We start from the raw sequence: 20,254 nt of genomic DNA on the forward strand, positions 1-20,254 counted from the left end.
AAATTAAAGAACACAATACTATAATATTATTTAAGTTTATCAGTGAATAGCTGCGGTGCATGCACAATTAAAGATTGGCAAACTGAAGGCCATCTGGCCATAGTATTAATTAGGCCTAGGCCAATTGTGGACAACCTAATTACAGGGTGTGCGAGTGCACACCCTGCCCCCCCAAATGGCGCCCCTGAACCTCCGTATCGATGTTAATTTACACCGAATATATTTAATTTTCCATTTCCGTCACAAATATTGTTAAGACGATCGCATCCAAAATTGGTCGAAACGCTGAATCATAATATAAACACGGACTATAATATGTATAGGTACGGACGCAGCTGCTGTTATTGCGCATCGAGAAATGCCGAAAAAGGCCTGCTGCCGAACAATGAAATGATATATATATATTAGACGATGACGTGTAACAGTGATATCAAAACAAAGTGCGTTGTGTCCTAAATGCGTACATATTATCGTGTTGCGATGTGACAATAAAAAATAAAATAAAAAAAGAACAGAAACAATAGTACACGTTAATGCGTTTCAACATATTATTTTAACAATACACAATATTAATTCGACGTGTGCGAGAACAAACGTTTAAGTTATAGTGCCTATAAGTACCGCCTACCTTCATATGAGTCAAAATCGACACGGAGAGTGCACTGTACATTACTCTTAAAACCTGCATTAATATAATTAAAATGCAATCGCGTGTTTCGCCCGAGCAAATATTTGATTGTTTTTTGTAAGTTTCCCGTCCACCCGCTTTTCCGTCGCTAAGTATATAGCGTGGTTGCCGCGACGACCCGCACAGATGGCGCTCCGTCGTCCGCTCGCCGCCGCCGCCCTCCGGCGTATCAGCGTTTTGGATTAACGGCGGCGCTCCGGTCGATACGCAAACGACCGCGCGCCAGAGGTACCTATGTTATAAATACGTCGAGCTCCGCGTCCTCCGGCCGCAGATGATAATATGTAGCCGCGTCACGTCCCACCGCTGCGGCCGATCCGATCGCTGGATCTCTCCTGTGTCCTGAGTGTTTTTCGCGTGCTCGCGTATATGGTACCTTTTCCGGGTACATGGCCGTCGATGTCGCCGCCACGATCACGACCACCACCAACACCAACCCCCGTTCATCCCCGCATAAATAATATTTTACACAAAAACCACGTTACGTTTTACCCGCACTAACCACCCACCCCCACCGATCGGCACCAAACGTCTCCAGTCCGTCCGCCTGTACTACCGCCTACCTAAATATACCTATCATAGGTACGACATAATAATATACCACCAGTGGTCCACAAATTGTATATTGTATGCTTCGGATCTGCTGGAAAAAAGGTACCGTCGACATCACAATATCACATTATAATATTATACTTAATATAATTATTATTACCATTTCTACATTATTATTATTATTGTATATTGTTTTTCACTCGCTTACGACACTTTGAACCGTCGTTTTATATAATATTATATACAAGTGGTATCGGGTACCTACGTGCATTTGTGGGGGGTGGTAACTGGTTTCATCAGCTGCACTTTAGAATATAGATAATAACCTAAATGCGGCATGAGTATATTATGTATAATATTAAACTTGGGTTGCACGTGATTTAGGCCAACGAAAATAATATTTTATTATATTATTATATTAGTGCGGTCTGCACAACTTGCTCTCGAAAAATGTCTCCGTGACGACGGTATGTTGTGGAATAACTATATAAATATTGTAAAATATGTACCTATTATAATATTATTATACTTGTTTGGCTGTTGGGGTTTCATTTATGTACGCACCCCATTTTCATGACTAAACACCTATAGGAATAATAATTTTATGAATTATATTATGGTAATGTTTACAGAATGTGTATCGATTTATATCGTTAGAAATTTCAAAAGTACCTATGAGATAATTATTTGCTGCATTAAATTCAATCTACCCCTGTTACTAAAAACAATAGAAACACGTATTATGTACCATGTACAATACATAGGTTGCATGTATTTTACAAAATTACTTACATCTAAAAACATAAGTATTTGGTTCATAAATCATAAGCTATTGTATATAATATTAATTCAAGAAGAAACAAATAGGCATCGAAAGATGTTTAGAAGAGAAATTAATTATAATTCTTGATTTATTTTTTCACGTAAAAAATACAGTTTAAATAATAATAGGTACCTATGTACCTAGGTTAAGTACCTATTTACAACATCAATTTAGTTATTTTAATTATATACCTTGTTAACATGGTGAATATGACATTATAACTTTTAAGTTAATCCTTAATACTTCGTTCATAATCAATATAATTAAATGCAGTTTTTTTTTACAGTAATAAGTAAAGAAATTCTGATTAAATAGTATAGTATTCTATTTTTTTCAAAAATTCATAAATTATCAAAAAATTTTTTTAGGCAAATAAGTTTCTTAAATTTCCAAGATAGCCATTTTGTTGGACGTATTTTTTAAAACAGTTACAAAAAAAAAATTGAAATTGAATGAAAATTGTCCAAGTTGGAGCTAATTATTATTTTGAATTTCTAAGAATAATACCTATGTTACCTATGCATACGGCATTAACGAAATACGATTCACATGTTAACTATTACAATCACGTTGATTTTTCGGCTAAAATTAAAAATAATAATTAGCTCTAACTTTGGCGATTTTAATTAAATTAAATTTTTTTTTTGAACTGTTAAAAAATACGATCAACAAAATGGTTATCTTGGAAATTTAAAAAACTTATTTACCTAAAAAATATTTTTGAATTTTTGAAAAAAAATCGAATATTATGCCATTCAATCAGAATTTTCATACTTGTAACTGTAAAAAAATTGCATTTAAATATATTGGTTTTCCTCGGAGATACTAATGGTGAAACGGGACTTCTGGGACATACTGTACCTATAGTATATTTTTTATTTATGAAGGTAGATATTTGGTATAGATATATGGCATATTTTGTAAAATATATTATATCATTTTCTATGATTTCTATGATGTCTATACTCTATACTCTATAGGTACCTACATAATAATATCAGTTCACTAGCTGATCATGATCATTTTCCACTTAGTTTAATAACTGTATTTAAAAGTAGTTAAAGAGTCATAGGTTAGTCGTAAGTTAAGTTTAAGGTTTATAGGTTAATCAGAAGTTTTTCAAATTTCACATATTTTCTGTAGGCCTTCCTAAATCACTTTTAAACGGTATAAATATTACGTGCTTTCTTATGGACGTATCAATTGATTTTTCATGACTTAAATCTATTTAATCATTTATAATTTATCCGAATTATGCTGTTAGGTATAAAGATTATATTTTGGGACCTTGGGTACAATATAAAGTAAATATTAGATTTTAAAAAAATATATCACTTATTGTACCTTTTAATTAAACACCTGTGAAATATATTTTGTTATTCTGTACGTAACATTACAAAACTTTCAGAATTATTTCAAAATATATTCTTCAAATGGTGTTTCAGACGAAAAGTATGAAGCTATAGTTATAAATAAATTATTCGTAATTTCTGATTTTCTAGATATTTTTGTTAACTTAAAAATAAGCTAAATATATCTTCTTTAGAACATATTAGAGCCAGATAACTCGAATAGTCGAATGGTGTTTTTTTTATTTTTATAATATAGCTATAATAGTTATGTATTTTACAATTAAAGTCAAACTGTAATATTATTAATCAGGATTTTGACCGTGAGTCTTATTTTTTTTGTACGTAGAATAAATAAGAACAATAAATGTATGTATAATCAATGATATAATGTATACATAATGTATATAACAGAATTTTTAAAAATTTAAGTCAAAATATGTCTGATTGATAATCAGATATTTGTTAACGGTTATGCTTAATTATTACACTATATTACATTTTTACTATTGTCTAGAAATGTTTTTTTTTAAATATACATTATTAACTATTGTAAACTAGGTAGGTAAATTCTCAGAATTTATGTAAAAAGTTTAGTCTTAAGAATAATTATAGGTCCATGAAACCTGCATTATAAACATTTAGCGTTTAGTTGAAATTCATATAGGTAGTATTATGACAGGAAAACTAAACTAATTGAAGGTAAATATGTCAAACTTTATAATAATATGTTGAATGGACTTTAGGATAGTAACCTTTTTAAAATGTTTTTAATAACAATCACATTAATGTTAAAATATTTAGATGGGAAGAATGATATGATAGGTATATTAATATTATGTATGTAACATTATTGGTATTCTCAAGAACTTGTGGCAAAAATAATTATTTCACAGAACTTATTCTTTATGTCAACTGTCAAGTATTAAACAAACACACGTGCTCTTTATTGCCTATAACTTATAAGCAATTATAAATATCGATTGACTTATAAGTTATATTGGATTGGATTATCAACCTATGTATCAGTAGCATAGTAGATAATTTATTATCAGACATTTAGACTAATAACTGTTTTTATATTACTGCTACCTACTCATTCCGAACATTTTAGATAAGATTTTTTTCTTTTTAATATCTGAATTTACATATGTAGGTATACATCACATTTTACTTTGGTCTTTGATATTTTGATTTGTTATAATATTTTTTAAGTTTTGACTGATCAGAAATTTTTTTAAAAAATCAACAACCTGCCTACCTGATTGTATTCTAAGATGTAGGCTTAATTTAATACGTCTTTGTTATTTTATTTATTGAGTAATTATATTATTACTTTGTATATTTGTGTATTATTTGTATAAATTCAGGTATAGTTCTAACTTATCTGGGACTAATATTTTTTAATAGTTGTGCACATAATTCTAAATATCTAAAAAATGTGTTGAACAATTTAATTTTAGTATGAAGTTCTTCCTATATCTGCTTAAAACAGCGATGTTTAATATATCAAAATTGAGAAATCTATGTACCTATAAAAGACTAATGTTCTCAATTATTATCTAATATTGTATTAATTTCTATTATATTTAATATATTATGTTACCGCAAATTTAATTTTTTATAATTAAAACAATACAATACTATGTACCCACATTAATATGTTGTATAATATAATATATATAGGTATTAAATTCATCTATTTTTGTGGTATAATATGGTACTTCCATATATTTAAGTCAAGTTCATGAACCACTACTTATTTGAATATGGGACGTAACTCAAATATAACTCGTAATTACGAATTACCTGATAATTGGAGTTAACGAGTGTATATTATCCTTTTTATTTACGATAAGGTCATAAGGATGGGAGGAAATTCGTAGATTTTAGGAGGCAACTATATTATGCACCGTGATATATAACGATCACGCCATTGTCTTATACTCTTATCTTAACGATTCAACTATAAACATATACGATATATTATTTAACAATATGTTAATATGTTATGTATACCTATGTAATATATTAATAAGTTAGATACAAAATAATTCATTAACTTGTCGAGGGCCTATATATCAATGATAACTGTAGTTCTATATCAGTAGTATCCAACCTTGTTTATTCTACGTCCACAATGTACATTTTTAAAAATCTCACGCCCCCATTTTTTTAGTGGTACAAAATAACTGCATACTATACCACTAATGACTTATTTCTTTTTTCATCATTTTAAAAATAAAATATTAATCAATTTAATAATTAATAATATTATATTTTCATATTTTTTAATATAATTTTATAAATATTTCTGCTCTATATTACATACCTATGCATACGCGATAACAGGTATCATTGTCGTATGGAAAATGTAATATACATAATAATTGTTTTGAAACCTATACGGCTATATACCTAATTTATCTTTTTAATTTATAGATATATCTAAATGCCAGTCAGATCTTTACATGTATGAAATATGAAATATGAAACAATACTTGTAGATAGTTGGTGATTATGTAAATCGTTATGCGAGTATACGACTGTTTATGCGATAAGATTACTGCTCTGACTATACCTATCTACTATGAAGTAAACGCCCATCCCCAGGACGTACAAATAATTTTTTTAGAAACTCCAGTCAGCTATAACATAATATGTTTTCATATTTGATATTATAATATTATGATAACATGTAAAATATAACATAAAATTCGTTTTGCCTTAACATATATATTATATACTTATTACAATTTACAACTATATAAAAAACAATTATTCTTAAAGTCATGGGGGGGGGGGGGGCATTCGCCATACTTGTAAACAATGGCGTATTTACAGCCTTTACCTAATATAATTTAAAGATTTCATAATTCTGACTATGGAGGGATCATTATTTATTAGACAATTAAAAGGGAAGTTAGAATATGGAAGGTCTTGTTGGATCTTGCAGATCTTGTTCAGTCCTATTCAGTGTATGCACTATGCAAACAATTCTTTTACAGCCATTTGTGTTCAAATGACGGTCAACTCATTTTATAGCCATAATGTTATGTATAAGGTCAGCTATCACCATAAACAGGTACGCTTCATACTCGTGAATGGCTCAACATTTTATACTTTGTAAAAGGACTAGTGTAAAAATAAGTATGTATTACAGGATTTCATGATTACATAATCTTTACACAGTGTTTCTTTGTATAATATCATCTACAATTAAAATAAGGATACGTCCAACGTATTGTACAATATTATAAAAGCATGTATACAATCCGTATACATTACATTGTTATATTATACCTATATCTATATAAACTTTGCTGTCCTTGTCAATTATCACTTATACGCAGTTCATACATTTTTCTTACATTTGACGAATTCCTAAATGTATTTTATTTTTATTTTTATAAGATATACGGGATATTTAAACACAGACAAAGTAACATAAATTATTATTTGTCAACGTGCAAATTTTCGATTTTTAAAAAATAAATATTTTTGCGCTGCATGGTTTTTATTCACACGTAAATACTCAAAAACCATTTTCGAGTGTTACAACTCGCAACAATAAAGCCATCCACATTTTATTTTACTTCACGAATGATAACAACAAAGAGTATTGATTTTTCGGATATTCATTTAAAACCTATTGCATGTCGCTCACTTATAATGTACCTATAGATTTTACCTACATATATACATTAATTAAATATAATATCAAGTATAGCTAACATAATAACAAAAAAAGTTATCTATATACTTTATAGGCAGTTTCACTGTGGGGATTTAAGGACTAAATCTCCTACTTAAACTTTTATTTTTCTGATATCGAATTTATCTTATTATTCAATAACATTTTGCGCTGGTAGACAATGGGTGTATTATCAGTTATCACTAAATAGTAACTGTCACTATTAGGTACAGACATTAATCATAATTAGAAATACCTTCTGATAAAATACCTTCTGTCAATCTTAACAATTGATAATTATGTGTTAATTCAATTTTAACTTAATATCTAAAGTCTAAACTATATTTACGTCATTAACTGTTTTAAAATGCTATATAATAAAATTATTGTTTTTTGCTATACATATTATGTTGGTAGGTACAAGGTACTCACTAGTGTAACCGTTAGAATGGAACCCATTTTGGTCAAACAAATACATAATTGTATTTGTTTTATGATAATATAAAATATAGTTTAATGTTATAAAAGTTTACCAATAGTTAATGTTTAATTGGCAAATGGCAGGTACGATGCTGACTAATACGTAATTTTGTTGGTAATTTGTCGAGATAATAAAGTTATAATAATTTTTTTTTAATTGTTGATTTGTTTAATCAGAGAATTTAATATTAATAATGATTAATTCAATACATTCAGTCGTTACAATACCAATTCAAAGATTTTTGGAACTGTACATTTCTTATTAGCAGGGTTTTATAGTATATTATTATAAAAAAAATAAAAAAATAATATTATATTTGGTTAACTGCGTTCAATTCCGAAATGCAACTATTAATAGTAATATAATTATATTCCATGTCATATTTTGGTAAACATAATATTACATTATTAAATACAGTATTACTTTTCAGCTAGCAGTTGTTAAATTCATAAAACTTATAATTTATAAAAATTTTATAAAATGACCGAATGTGCTTATACATATATATGCTATATAGTTACACAATTACAATATAGGTACCTATATTGTTATTTCGATGAGTGTTCTTATTATATTTGATTTACTGGGCCTACGTGACATCTTTGGCAAATATCAAGTGATTAGTTTAAGTTCAAGAGGAGTATTTAAATATGCTTGTCAAGTAGATATTGATAAAGTTATTGTAAAAATAATTTGTATCAATAAAATATAAATTGTTGGTTTATGTTTAATTTCTGACGAACATTATATTTATATTGACTCATCATAATAATACCTAATAATGAGCATAACAATAAAATTAACGCAAATACAAAAATAGGTACCTATGTTTGAATTGAAAACCAAATAATAAGGTGTACAAATTAACTTTTCCGATGTTATGTAAGTAGGTTACTAGGTTGGAATGTATAGTGTGACAATGATTATTGTATATAAATATATTTTATTTCATATTATGTTGAAAAGTATTTATCTTGTTGGTATAGATCTGTGTTTAGACGACTAAAGGACTAAGGCAATGAAAATTAAACTTTATATTTAATAATTAAAAAAAAAGTGGACATCTCGTAATGGAAAGTGTTAATGTTAAATGTAATACTTAAATTTAAATTCAATGATATGATATCATTGTATGCGAAATACGATTCCGAGCAAAGACAATCTATCAGTCAGCCTGTATTATAAAAATATTTTTAAATTACAAAAAAATAGCTGAGATCAATATTTTTCGTTTAAATATCTAATTTCGTCCAAATTTGAACTTAAATAGCAATAAATAAAACTGTGGTTATTTTACGGATGTCAGAGTTATTTCGTTGTAGGTACTATTTACTATTTAGTAGTATTTCATATATAGTAGATACTGTACCTACCTAATGAAAAAACTAACTATTATTTTTTGAAGTATAACTGTGTTAATCCATTGAGAATGCCGTGTTCCTTATAATGGATTCACAAACCAAAAGTTATAATGATGATGAAAACCATAAAAATAAAATATTATTGTTGATTTAATGTAGAAAAATTATAAAAAGGTAGCTAGCATAGGTTTTCAATATTAAATAATATTCATACAATTTAATAAAATTAAAATTTTCCAGTTGAAGTATCTAATAATAACTAACTATTATACGGCGTATTATTTATGGTTGTATAATGTATATAGTGCATACAATAAATGTCATTAGTATTAAAAATACTATTTCAATTATTCCAAAATATGTTTTTAACGAGAGTTCAAAAATATGTAGGTACCTGTCTAGAAGATTGAGATTTTCAGGCTAATATATTTGAATGTATACATTTTAGATCAAGATGTCAACCATATCAAGTTTTTGCGATATTTTGATGGTGAAAGTGGTTGGAGACCCTGATTGGAGGCAGAGATTCATCGTGCTCAGCAACAGTACACTATGGATTTATGGGTAACCATGACTGTCCACTGAAATAATAAAAACGATGGATAAGACAATTCCAAGACGTATATTAGATGTATAGCACTTTGAAAAGTATACAAAATCAAGTCTATAACGGGTTTAGCAAAAAAAAATCACTGGTTACGAAAAACGATTCTTAGTAGAGACAGTCTGTTAGAATTTAAATCAGCTTTTATTTTTTAATAATAAAAAAAAAAAATCGATTTTGTCAAAGATTGTTTTTCTTATAAAATTTCCGATTTATCCCAATTATTTTGAAAATTACATGGAATTTTTTACTTTTAACTCCCAAAGTACTAACTAGATCCAATTTTGAAATATCACGAATGTGGAATATCGAACCATTCACTGCACTTTAAAGTGAAGTTAGATACAAAAAAACACATAATGGTAAAACCAATATATTCATCCAAGTTCAGAATTTAAAAAGCTTAAAAAGAATAAAGACAATGCAAAATTCTAGAATCACATGTATCTATAATTTTCCAAACATAACATTTTGAAAAATAATGAGTTACAGTAAAAAGAATCACTTAGTATTATGTTTATATATATTAATTTATTTACAGGGACGATCAAGATCCGCGAAGGACGAAAATTCATGCAGTGAGAGACCTGGCAGTATGCCGAAGAATTTGTGACGGAAGTCACCTAGTTTTGCATATAAAAAACATAGCTAAATTGGATTGGTTTAAGATTAAATTCAACACAGAGAAGCAACTAATAGCGTGGAAAAAACGTTTGCGACAAGTAAAAGAAGCTTGGAACGAAGAGACTTATTTTCAATACCTTAATCAAAAATCTCAGCTTAGATGTAAATGGACTATTTTATATTATATATTAAATTACTATCTCAATTTAATAGTATGTTGATTTTTCAATTGGAATTTTGTATTTTATTTACAGCTCCATATGAGCCATTGACTAGGATAAATCAACAGGTACGACAATCATTCTTACAGACATTATAATATATACACAGATATCTTTATTTTATACAATATGATAATATGATATTATATACTCTAACATAATATACATAATATAATTATATAAAACGTGTATCTGGAAAGTAGATATGAAGTATTTAAATGTAATTTCAATCACAATTTTAAAATCATCTAGAAAAATTCTATAAAGTATATAATATAATATTTATCATACAGATAGAAATAAGAATATTTTATTATTCATATTAATTAATTGATTTACAAACGTCCAGGTGCCCAGTAATAAATTATCAAAGCCTCCACGAATGCCATTCTCTAGGAGCCGTTCGTTACAAGAAATAATAAGTTGGGAAAAGTTACCCATGACACTTACTCAAGTAAACAAGGGTAAGTTAACCAAGTTAAATTAATAATTAACTTAATGCCATGTGTTTAATACTTAAATGCACCTACAAATATATTTTACACTCAGGGGCGTCATTTTTTTTTGGGGGGGGGGGGCCAGGGTGTGCAATGGCACCACTAACTTAAAAAATGTTAACAATTGGCCTGCCATTAATACTCCAATGCGCCGTCCTAATTAACTTATACATGTTTTCATATATAGGTAATATAAAATATATATATTTTAAGTTTTTGTATATGTACAGTAATGACATTAGCTGGTTGCTTTAACTGCTTATAAGCTTTTAATTCTTTGAATTGCTAGCTATTTAAAAGTTGCAATAGTCGTTATGAGTTTCAATTAGAATTATAAAAGGGAAGGAAAGAATATTTACATAGGTTTGCATAGGTTTCCTACATTTATATATATATATAAATATATATATTTTTTAATGGCCTGGTGAAATGTCAAAATTGGCCTGCCTAAAAGTTTGCACACCCAGAAAAAAAACTGAAATGACGCCCCTGTTTACACTTACAAATTACATTTATTATTATTATCGTGAGTTACAATCACTGAATATTTTTATTAGAAATGCTTTGTGGAATAAACGACATAGATGCAATTTTAGTCAGAGTTCGATTATCAATCTTGGAAAACGAAATGGCTTACAACAGAGAAATGGACAAAATGTTAGTAGCTTTTAAAAAACGAGCACTGTGGCCTGATTATTTTCTGATGGATGACAAATCGTTAATTGAACAAACGCTGTCCAAATGTAAGCAAGAGTTTGTTTAATTATCTAACAGTTATATCGTAATTGGTATTTGGTATATTTAATATTATAATGGAAAGGAGTATGGTTCATTTTTTTTTTAGTGAAGGAGAGTTCAGATACTCTTTTGCACGATGTCGAAGACATGTGGCCAGACGCTCCTATGGTATTACAGAGTTTGGACGATCTAGCTGATTTATTAATTAAACACTTGAAATCAGTAGCGAGGACCCGAATGATTACTTATTGCCATCTCCTACGGGATTTTAGGCCTTTCTTGCGCAATAATTTGTAAGTATAGTATTTATAACCAATGGGAATAGATATAGGTAGATTTAAAACACGATGGTGGGTTATTCAAATTTTAATCGTCAACGACCATAATATATATTAGCTTGTAATGTAGGTATACTTATTAGGATTGTAACGGTTTATGATAATTATTGGATAATGCAGTCATTAGTCGAAGAATATAAAAATATTATGCAATACCCCCCAAAAAATTATAAATTCAATGTTATATTAGATATTTTTTTAAATGTATGTCTGAAAAGGTTTTTTATCCATTGAAAAATATAAGGAAATAGTAAGTTAATGTAAATATATAAAGTTATAATATTATATTGTACCTACTGCTGTTATAAATTGATTTTTAAAACAACATTATTGTTGCAAGTCCTCTTCATAAAATATATATATTCTTTCTAGTATCATAATATTTAATTGTGTTTTTTCACAATATGAAAATGTATTGATATTTAATTTTTATCGCAATGAGACTATCTAATAATATTATATTCTCTTCATCCAGTAAACTTGTTAATTAAAACGCATACCTTGACAAATTGTAAGTGTAACTATGATTAATAATATAACGTGCTGCGATATTTGATTGATTCAATAGGACCGTATACCATACAGTTTTATATCGCCAATTTTCACACTTTCCGTCTGTCAACGTTGAATACCTAAATTTTAAAATGACGTCCACCTTTTTTATTTTACCATCAACAGAGAGAGCGTGGACGACATATACGCGGACGTGTACAGCGAACACTTCTATATGGAACGAGCGCTTCTGCCCATCTTCCGGGTGTACAAGCTTAAAGGCATATCCAAGAAGCTGGCGGTCATGCTAGCCACCGAGAAGGACGCCAACAGCGCACGTTGGAACAGGCTGTTCGACCTGTGTCAGGAGGTACGTGTGAAAAGTCTGCGTCAGCATTCGAAACGTGCATTGTCATAACAATATGTTATAACACTATAATATATTGTTGTATAATAGTTGTATACTTGCACAGAGATATCACTCGAAACGCAATCCGCAATTGGTTGTTTATACTGGTAAACTCGAGTACACTTAAATGCATTTTTTTCTTCTGTTCTCTTTTCCCGAACAAACACCCGATCGAGGCCAATATCGATTGTAAACATAATCCATATAATATCTACAACTGTATTTGCATATATTTTATCATTTTGCCCAATGTATGTACCCACTATAAGTATAGGTATAGCGGCGGTATACATTCGAATACGGCGTGCTATTATGTCAACTTAACGTGACGTTTATTGCCTGTGACGTAATTCATTTTAGTTATTAAGATATTGACTGCAGTAGGTATTTATAATAATATGTGTATCATTTATGCTTGAGAATATTGTAATTGTATATTCATGCGTAATCAATTGATTTAGATTTTAAGCTCTGTTTTTGAAATTGTAGTTTTCACTGATAGCACTGCATAATAATATGCAGGATGTAGCGTAAAGATAATAATTGTTTTAAAAATCATGCATTTGATTGAGTCCTCGTTTTTTTATCATTAATATTTTCACCAGTATACAGGCAGTAAGTTGAATTATATAAAACCACACTATATATCTAAAATTAAATATATATATTTAATTCAACTATTGAGAAACGATCGTTAAGAATAAAATATATGACGATTATAAGAATAAAGAATTCGTTTGTATTTAAATCCTTTAACTACTTCTTGCATAAAACCAGTGTAAATGACATAGTTATTAATATTGATATCTAATGTAAACTTTTCTTATAAATTCTTTACAAGTCATAAATCAAAGAAATTGTTTTAGATTAAAACAATTATCGTACCTACAATACAGGGTGATTATTTTATCATTGAACACTCTTTATTTCAAGAAGTGTACATTTTTTTGAAAATATTATTTTACATAGTTTCAAGTCGTTTACAAAACAACGTTTTTATTAAAAAATTATATTTTCAAATATTTTTATCCATAATTTTTTTTAAGTTTTTTACTTTTTTGAATGATAACATTGAGTTCTAATTTCATATTCCAAAGCAAAATATTTGTCTAAGTATTTCAAAACATAAAAATCGAATTTAGGGTGAGTAGTTTATGAGTCATAAGTAATTAAAGTTTGGTGGTGGAGTATTGGACAAACATTTCGCGGGGTAACCCCGTATCACTCCCACTCCGCTCATCAAAACTTTAAGTTCCTTTAATTATAACTCATAAACTATTCGTCTTAAATTCGATTTTATATTTCGAAATACTCAGACAAATATTCTGCTCTGGAATATGAAATTAAAACTCTGTGTTATCATTCAAAAAAGTAAAAAACTTAAAAAAGTTATAAGGATAATAATATAATTTTTTAATAAAAACGTTGTTTTGTAAACAACTTGAAACTATGTAAAATAATATTTTCAAAAACATTTACACTTCTTGAAATAATGAGTGTTCAATGATAAAATAATCACCCTGTATACCACGTCACCACCCGTTCTCACCACTTTTTTTACACAAACGTTTACCTTCCCATTAACCAATAACCACTACTTATATAATTTTTTTGTCCTAAAGGTTACATTGTAATTTATTATTACATAATATAATGGATTATAATCTAATTTTACTATGAATTCGGTTGATGTTTATGATTCCTATACATCGACAAACAAAAATATGCATTTTAAATTCATATTATACTTACCTATTGCAAATGTATCATAAAATATAAAGTAACGTATAAATTATGTAGTCGAGTAATTTATTAATCGTGAAAGATCAAAATATTTAAGAAACAATTTTTACAATTGACACGAAAATCATATAAAAATATATCGTAATATAATATGTAGGATTGATGACAATTATAATGTTAAAAATACCTATTGAAATTAGATATAGGTAGCACCATCCGCCACAGTTGGTTACACATAAAGAAAAAAAAACGATATTCAAAACGGTTAAGTACTCGTTTATATTTCTTTGTATCACGTCTACATAAAATAATATACAGGGTGTTTCGCTTTGCTGTCCCTATCAATAAAATGTTTGCCAATTTTTTTTTAACAATTACCTATTGGTTACTACCTACCTATACATTTTTGAAATGTATTATCTACTGTTCTATTGTATTGTAGAGAGCTACAACATTATTATTATAGTTACTGGTATATTTTTTGATTCCCTACCTACTAAAATTTAAAATTTAAAAAAATTTAATTTTTTGGTGCGTATGATTCTAAAAATTCAAAATAGCCAATTTATTAGAGTGGTAAGTTTTAAAATACAGTTTTGCAATTATCGAGCTTAGACAAAAGGACGAGACGTGTAGACGTGTAGACGAGTATAACGTGCTGTAGCTAACACATTTTACCTTTTTGATATCAGCTGGTGCGTACCTATATCGTATATGTATGTACAATTTAAACACTCTGTATACACTATTTGAATGCCATAACATACGAGAGTGTATTGGATTGGATTATATGTGTTATGTATAATATAATATGTAAGACAATATAAGCTTACATTATTATATTGCACTTATAACGCTTATGCTCGTCACCGCTGCACCAGTGCATTGCGCCCGTGCATTCACTGCATATGAGCAGCAGTAGAGACTATAAGACTATAAGAGTATCACAACATAATATCGTTTTTCGTGTGTAATTGCAGACGCTGACCGAGACGTACGGCGAGCTGTCCAGACTGTTTGGCGACTATTACGCGCTGAGCGTGACGCAGTTGTTCGCGTTCAGCGACAAACACGCGGCGTTCGAGCGCAACGGCAACATGAGCCTGTTCGAAAAGTTCGAACTGGCCAGGGAGGTGAGCGAGATATGCGACTCGGTGGTGCCACTCATCAAGGTTGTAATCGTGGAGGGTGGCAAGCGGGGTGACGGCACCGCCGCGGCCGTGTCGGACGACGTGGTGGCCGCTGTGGAGGCCGCAGCGGCCGGTCAACGGCGCAGATGTGGCGCCGACTGTTGGGACGATAATAACGGGCGTCTGAAGCGGGACGGGGCCGCCCGACCGTCTGAGGAAATTACGTGCAAAAATCCGTTCGGTACCATCATGGAATACGACGTGGATAGGAAGTCGGCATGTCGAAAGAATTGCGGCGTCCGCGGCGGCAACAGCAACGTAAAAAACAAGCAAAGAAAGACCGCAGCAGCAGCGTCCGGAAAGTGCATCGAACTCAAGGTATACTCGCGTTCGGTCAATTATTTCCACGAACAGATCGACGAACAAGCGGTGGCCTGCAGCGGTTTTGTCGCTACGCGAATGTCGTCTTCCACCTCACTGCCATACTGATGGGTTGCATATAATATATAATTATATGTATAATATGTATGACACGTATGTGTGTTTTTAGAGAGAAGGAGTGCTTGATAGTAGGAGGGATGGGGTGGTTTCATCCCCAATTACAATTATTTGAATTTAAAATTCTATTACCGGACGCGTCTAAGACTAACATTTTTCAAAAAAATAAACACTACGCCTACGCAATATCACACATCCACACAGACACAGACGTAGACGCAGACACAGGCAGAGGCACAGACACAGACACAGACACAGACACAGACACAGACACAGACACAGACACACCTGTGTTCGCGCGCCTGGATGCCTGCATAATACGGCAATATCGGCGCTCAACAATATAGGTACACACTGGTACACGCGTGGTCTACACGCATTATGTGCGGCGCCCGACATCCGTATACCGATATTTCGGTGCAATGTATGCCTACCAATAATCCGGATATGTAGCCGAAAGTAATAATTCGAGAGGAATGCCGAAGAGACCGATGATTTTTTTGTTGATATTTTAGTGCCGAACGCGGAGAGAACAAGATTAGCACTTTTTGTACGAGTTTAGTCAGTATAAAATTACTTATATCTACCTAATAATTATTGGCGAGAGAGTATCTCAGTAATATTTTTAGATAAGGCTTTTATAATAGCCGACGCACGGTGTCATATCATGAAATAGCAATAATTTAATCATATTCATATAATATCTAAAGTCAATGAATATAGAGAAAATAAAATGGTATCAATAAAATACTAACAATATAGAGAATAATATTCTATTTTGTTACACCTATCGTAGATACGGTACCTACACCTATCTAGTTCAACTAGTTGTATAATTTTTATAAAAACGCCCACAAAATATACGATAACCAAAAACAAATTGTTATTAATTTTAATGCGCCATGTATCAAAACTCGTATATCAATAAAATATTATAGTTGTATAAGAACGCAATCGCACACATTTTGTAAACGCCATTATACTGTCAATAAATAAATAAACGTTCACAGAGAGTTCAATATGTTATAATTATTACACTATATATATATATAAATATTATATGTAAATATTTATTATTTATTTCACACCTAAACCCCTCTCATATCAGCCAAAACTATTCACGGGCGAAGCCTTGTAATATTCTGATATTCAGCTAGTTGCTAGTAACTACCTACATAAATGTGAAATTAAGTTTTGTAGACAACAGGCTAATATCCACAACATGTGTATTTCTGCACTATGCGAACCACATATTATTATGTAGATCGCATTTATTGTAATATAATATAAATACGTTTTGAATCATTATGATTCCAATGAATTCCAATGTAGGTACCTTTTATAAAGAATTTTTTTTCACTTTATTTCTATTTTTTCACAATAGATCCTTTTTTACTAATTATTACATAATTCTCATGAAAATTTCACGTATTTCAATAATTTTATTTTATTTTGTAATTGAACACTGATATTATTCACTATATTATTGATTCTAATAATAGGTGCGGATGTACGACGATTAATATTGTATATATATACATCTGAGACAATTTTGACCTTTTTCGAAGAGCAAAGTGCGTATGCCACAATATTAATAGAAAACCTTGTTCAGTGTCCACGCATCATTTTTGATTTGTTTCTCATGATAGGTATGTGTAAAATTATTGATTTAGCGTTTTCGAATGAAATTTCATTCATAAATGAAAACTTATAAATGTGGTAACCGTATGTTATATTATTACAAACATAGGCGGAGCCAGAAGTATTGTTTAGCGTATGCAGAACCTAAATCAGCCCACCACAATTTATGGGGAGGGGGATTGGGGGGGGGGGGGGTTATCCCTAAAATCCCTATTTTCGGATATTTTATAGGTCACCGTAATTAGTTGTTATTTATAAATTGTAAGCTTATTATTTAATTATTAGCTTATTCAAGCTTGTAAAACAAAATTTCAAATTCGTATTAATTTTAAATAATATGCCGAATGTTAGCTCAGTTGAATTCCTCCGGTGGTTGGCAATATTTTTGTTATAGCATATATAATCAGATAGTTCTAAAAAAAGAAAATTAAATTGAAAAAATTGAAAATGACATAGAAATGATATATTTATTATTTTGAATTATATTATATAGAAAAAATACGGTTAGGAACTGTCTTTTGCTTAGAAAATGAATACATGGAAAATACATTGTTAAGAACAAATATAATGATAAGAATTTATAATGATCATTAGACTTCAGCCAAATTAACCATTCATAGATTTTACTTTTATTAATTCATTTTAAACTTGAATTAAAGCAGCCTTCAGGGCGATTATGGCGTGCAGCTGCTACCCTGCACGCCCCGGCTGTAGCCCATTTGCGCCCCAGAGTAGCCCATCATTTGCGCCCCGAGGGTTATGGACATTTGCTCCCAAAATAAAAAACTTAGCACCCTGATTTATAGCCCAAATGCGCCCATTTTGCATGCAACGTTGCCGTCAGGTATCGTTTAAAATCGTTTAAGACAAATCAGAAAAAGTAATAATTTTCAAAATAATGATAAATACTACACAGTATACGTATAATATATCTAAATATTATTTATATTGCATTAAATTATAAATTTCAAATAGTTACATTTTTACGTAAAATAACTGTCCATGTGCTGATGAAACTGACACATACAATACAACTGATAAATTAATTTTATATAATATAAACCTTTATCGATTGTGGCTCCGCCTATGATTACAAAGCATTCTTATTATATGATTGCAGTTTATTGTTTATAATGTGGAATATATAATCAACAAAAATACAAAAAATAGTTTATTTAGCGTCACTTATCGGATGTGGATCAAACTATTCTAGTACTGTCGAAATTTTGTGATAACTCATAGTACAGCTTTATAGCTTATAGGTATCCATCAAATTTGCATCAAAATCAGTCTAGTAGTTTTTGAGTCTAAAACCACAGCTACACACACATTAGGTACCTATCATATATTATGTAGATAGAAGATAATTTAGAATATTGACAGTACGTAATCATACTTGTTGTAAGAATCAAAAAAATTATATATAGTTTTGCCACTAGACTTGATGTGGTATTGTAGGTTTGGATAGTTAACCTATTCCAGTGTCAGTGTCGTTTACTATTACAGTAAAGTTAAGGATACATATATAAATATAATCTACTCGATTACGTCTGAAAATATTAATGTTATTTTATAGTGCACACTAGACACAACCGGTTTCAAAATTTTAGTAAGTTACTAGGTAATAAGTATGTATCAAAATGTATAAACGCTTGTAATAATTATTAAATAAATAGTTTTTACCTATCCTTAACATCAAGTCATTAATGATTAATGAATTACATAAAGCTTTAGTAAACTCAATTGATGACTAAGAACAATTTGTGACTGTTTGTTTTTCTAAATATTTTTTTTTTAATGCACAGAATTATTGTGGCTATACAATGTTATCAGTTATATTATACACTAATGTTATAATAGCCGCTATTAAAAACGGTAAAAAATTCTCAAAAGATTGTAAAGAAATCATTAACATATTAAAAAAAAAATAGTCATTTTTTATTTTAAATTATACTTATGGCTATGTTATAAATTATAATAAGAAACAAGTTAGGAAAGCTAAATCTGCGATGCGTGTTAAATTCCCGGTTGTAAAACGTATTTTAATGTAAAGCAATTAACTATAATTCCAAATACAATATAAAAATAATTCAGTAACTTAATTTTTTTGAAATTCAGTGGTATATTTTGGATAGCATGAATCTATATTAAATACTTACACAGCTATACAATAAGTAATTCTTATCTTAATATCAACAATTATAATTAAACATCTTAAGGGTCACGGTGCCAGTCTTTCAAATTTTCCACAATTCTATAAAATTTGAAAATTAAATTTTATATTTTAGTTGCCACCTCAATTATAAGACTTTTCCATTAATCTACTACTCGATACCTATTTAGGGGGGGGGGTTGATAGGGTCTATTATAT

At 29.7% G+C, this 20,254-nt stretch overlaps 1 protein-coding gene across 1 annotated transcript; it reads left to right on the forward strand.

Moving 5' to 3' along the window:
• The first annotated feature begins 650 nt into the window (after positions 1–650).
• On the forward strand, positions 651–17,261 carry LOC100164323. The gene is made up of 9 exons (XM_001948928.5): positions 651–1,342; positions 9,397–9,512; positions 10,094–10,338; positions 10,431–10,465; positions 10,747–10,861; positions 11,452–11,637; positions 11,739–11,925; positions 12,649–12,832; positions 15,595–17,261. The coding sequence occupies exons 2-9, from the start codon at positions 9,403–9,405 to the stop codon at positions 16,231–16,233; spliced, it is 1,701 nt and encodes a 566-aa protein (XP_001948963.1). The 5' UTR covers positions 651–1,342; positions 9,397–9,402; the 3' UTR covers positions 16,234–17,261.
• The last annotated feature ends 2,993 nt before the right edge of the window (positions 17,262–20,254 follow it).

This window comes from Acyrthosiphon pisum, chromosome A1 (genome assembly GCF_005508785.2).
Source record: "Acyrthosiphon pisum isolate AL4f chromosome A1, pea_aphid_22Mar2018_4r6ur, whole genome shotgun sequence".
Classification (NCBI taxonomy): Eukaryota; Metazoa; Arthropoda; class Insecta; order Hemiptera; family Aphididae; genus Acyrthosiphon; species Acyrthosiphon pisum.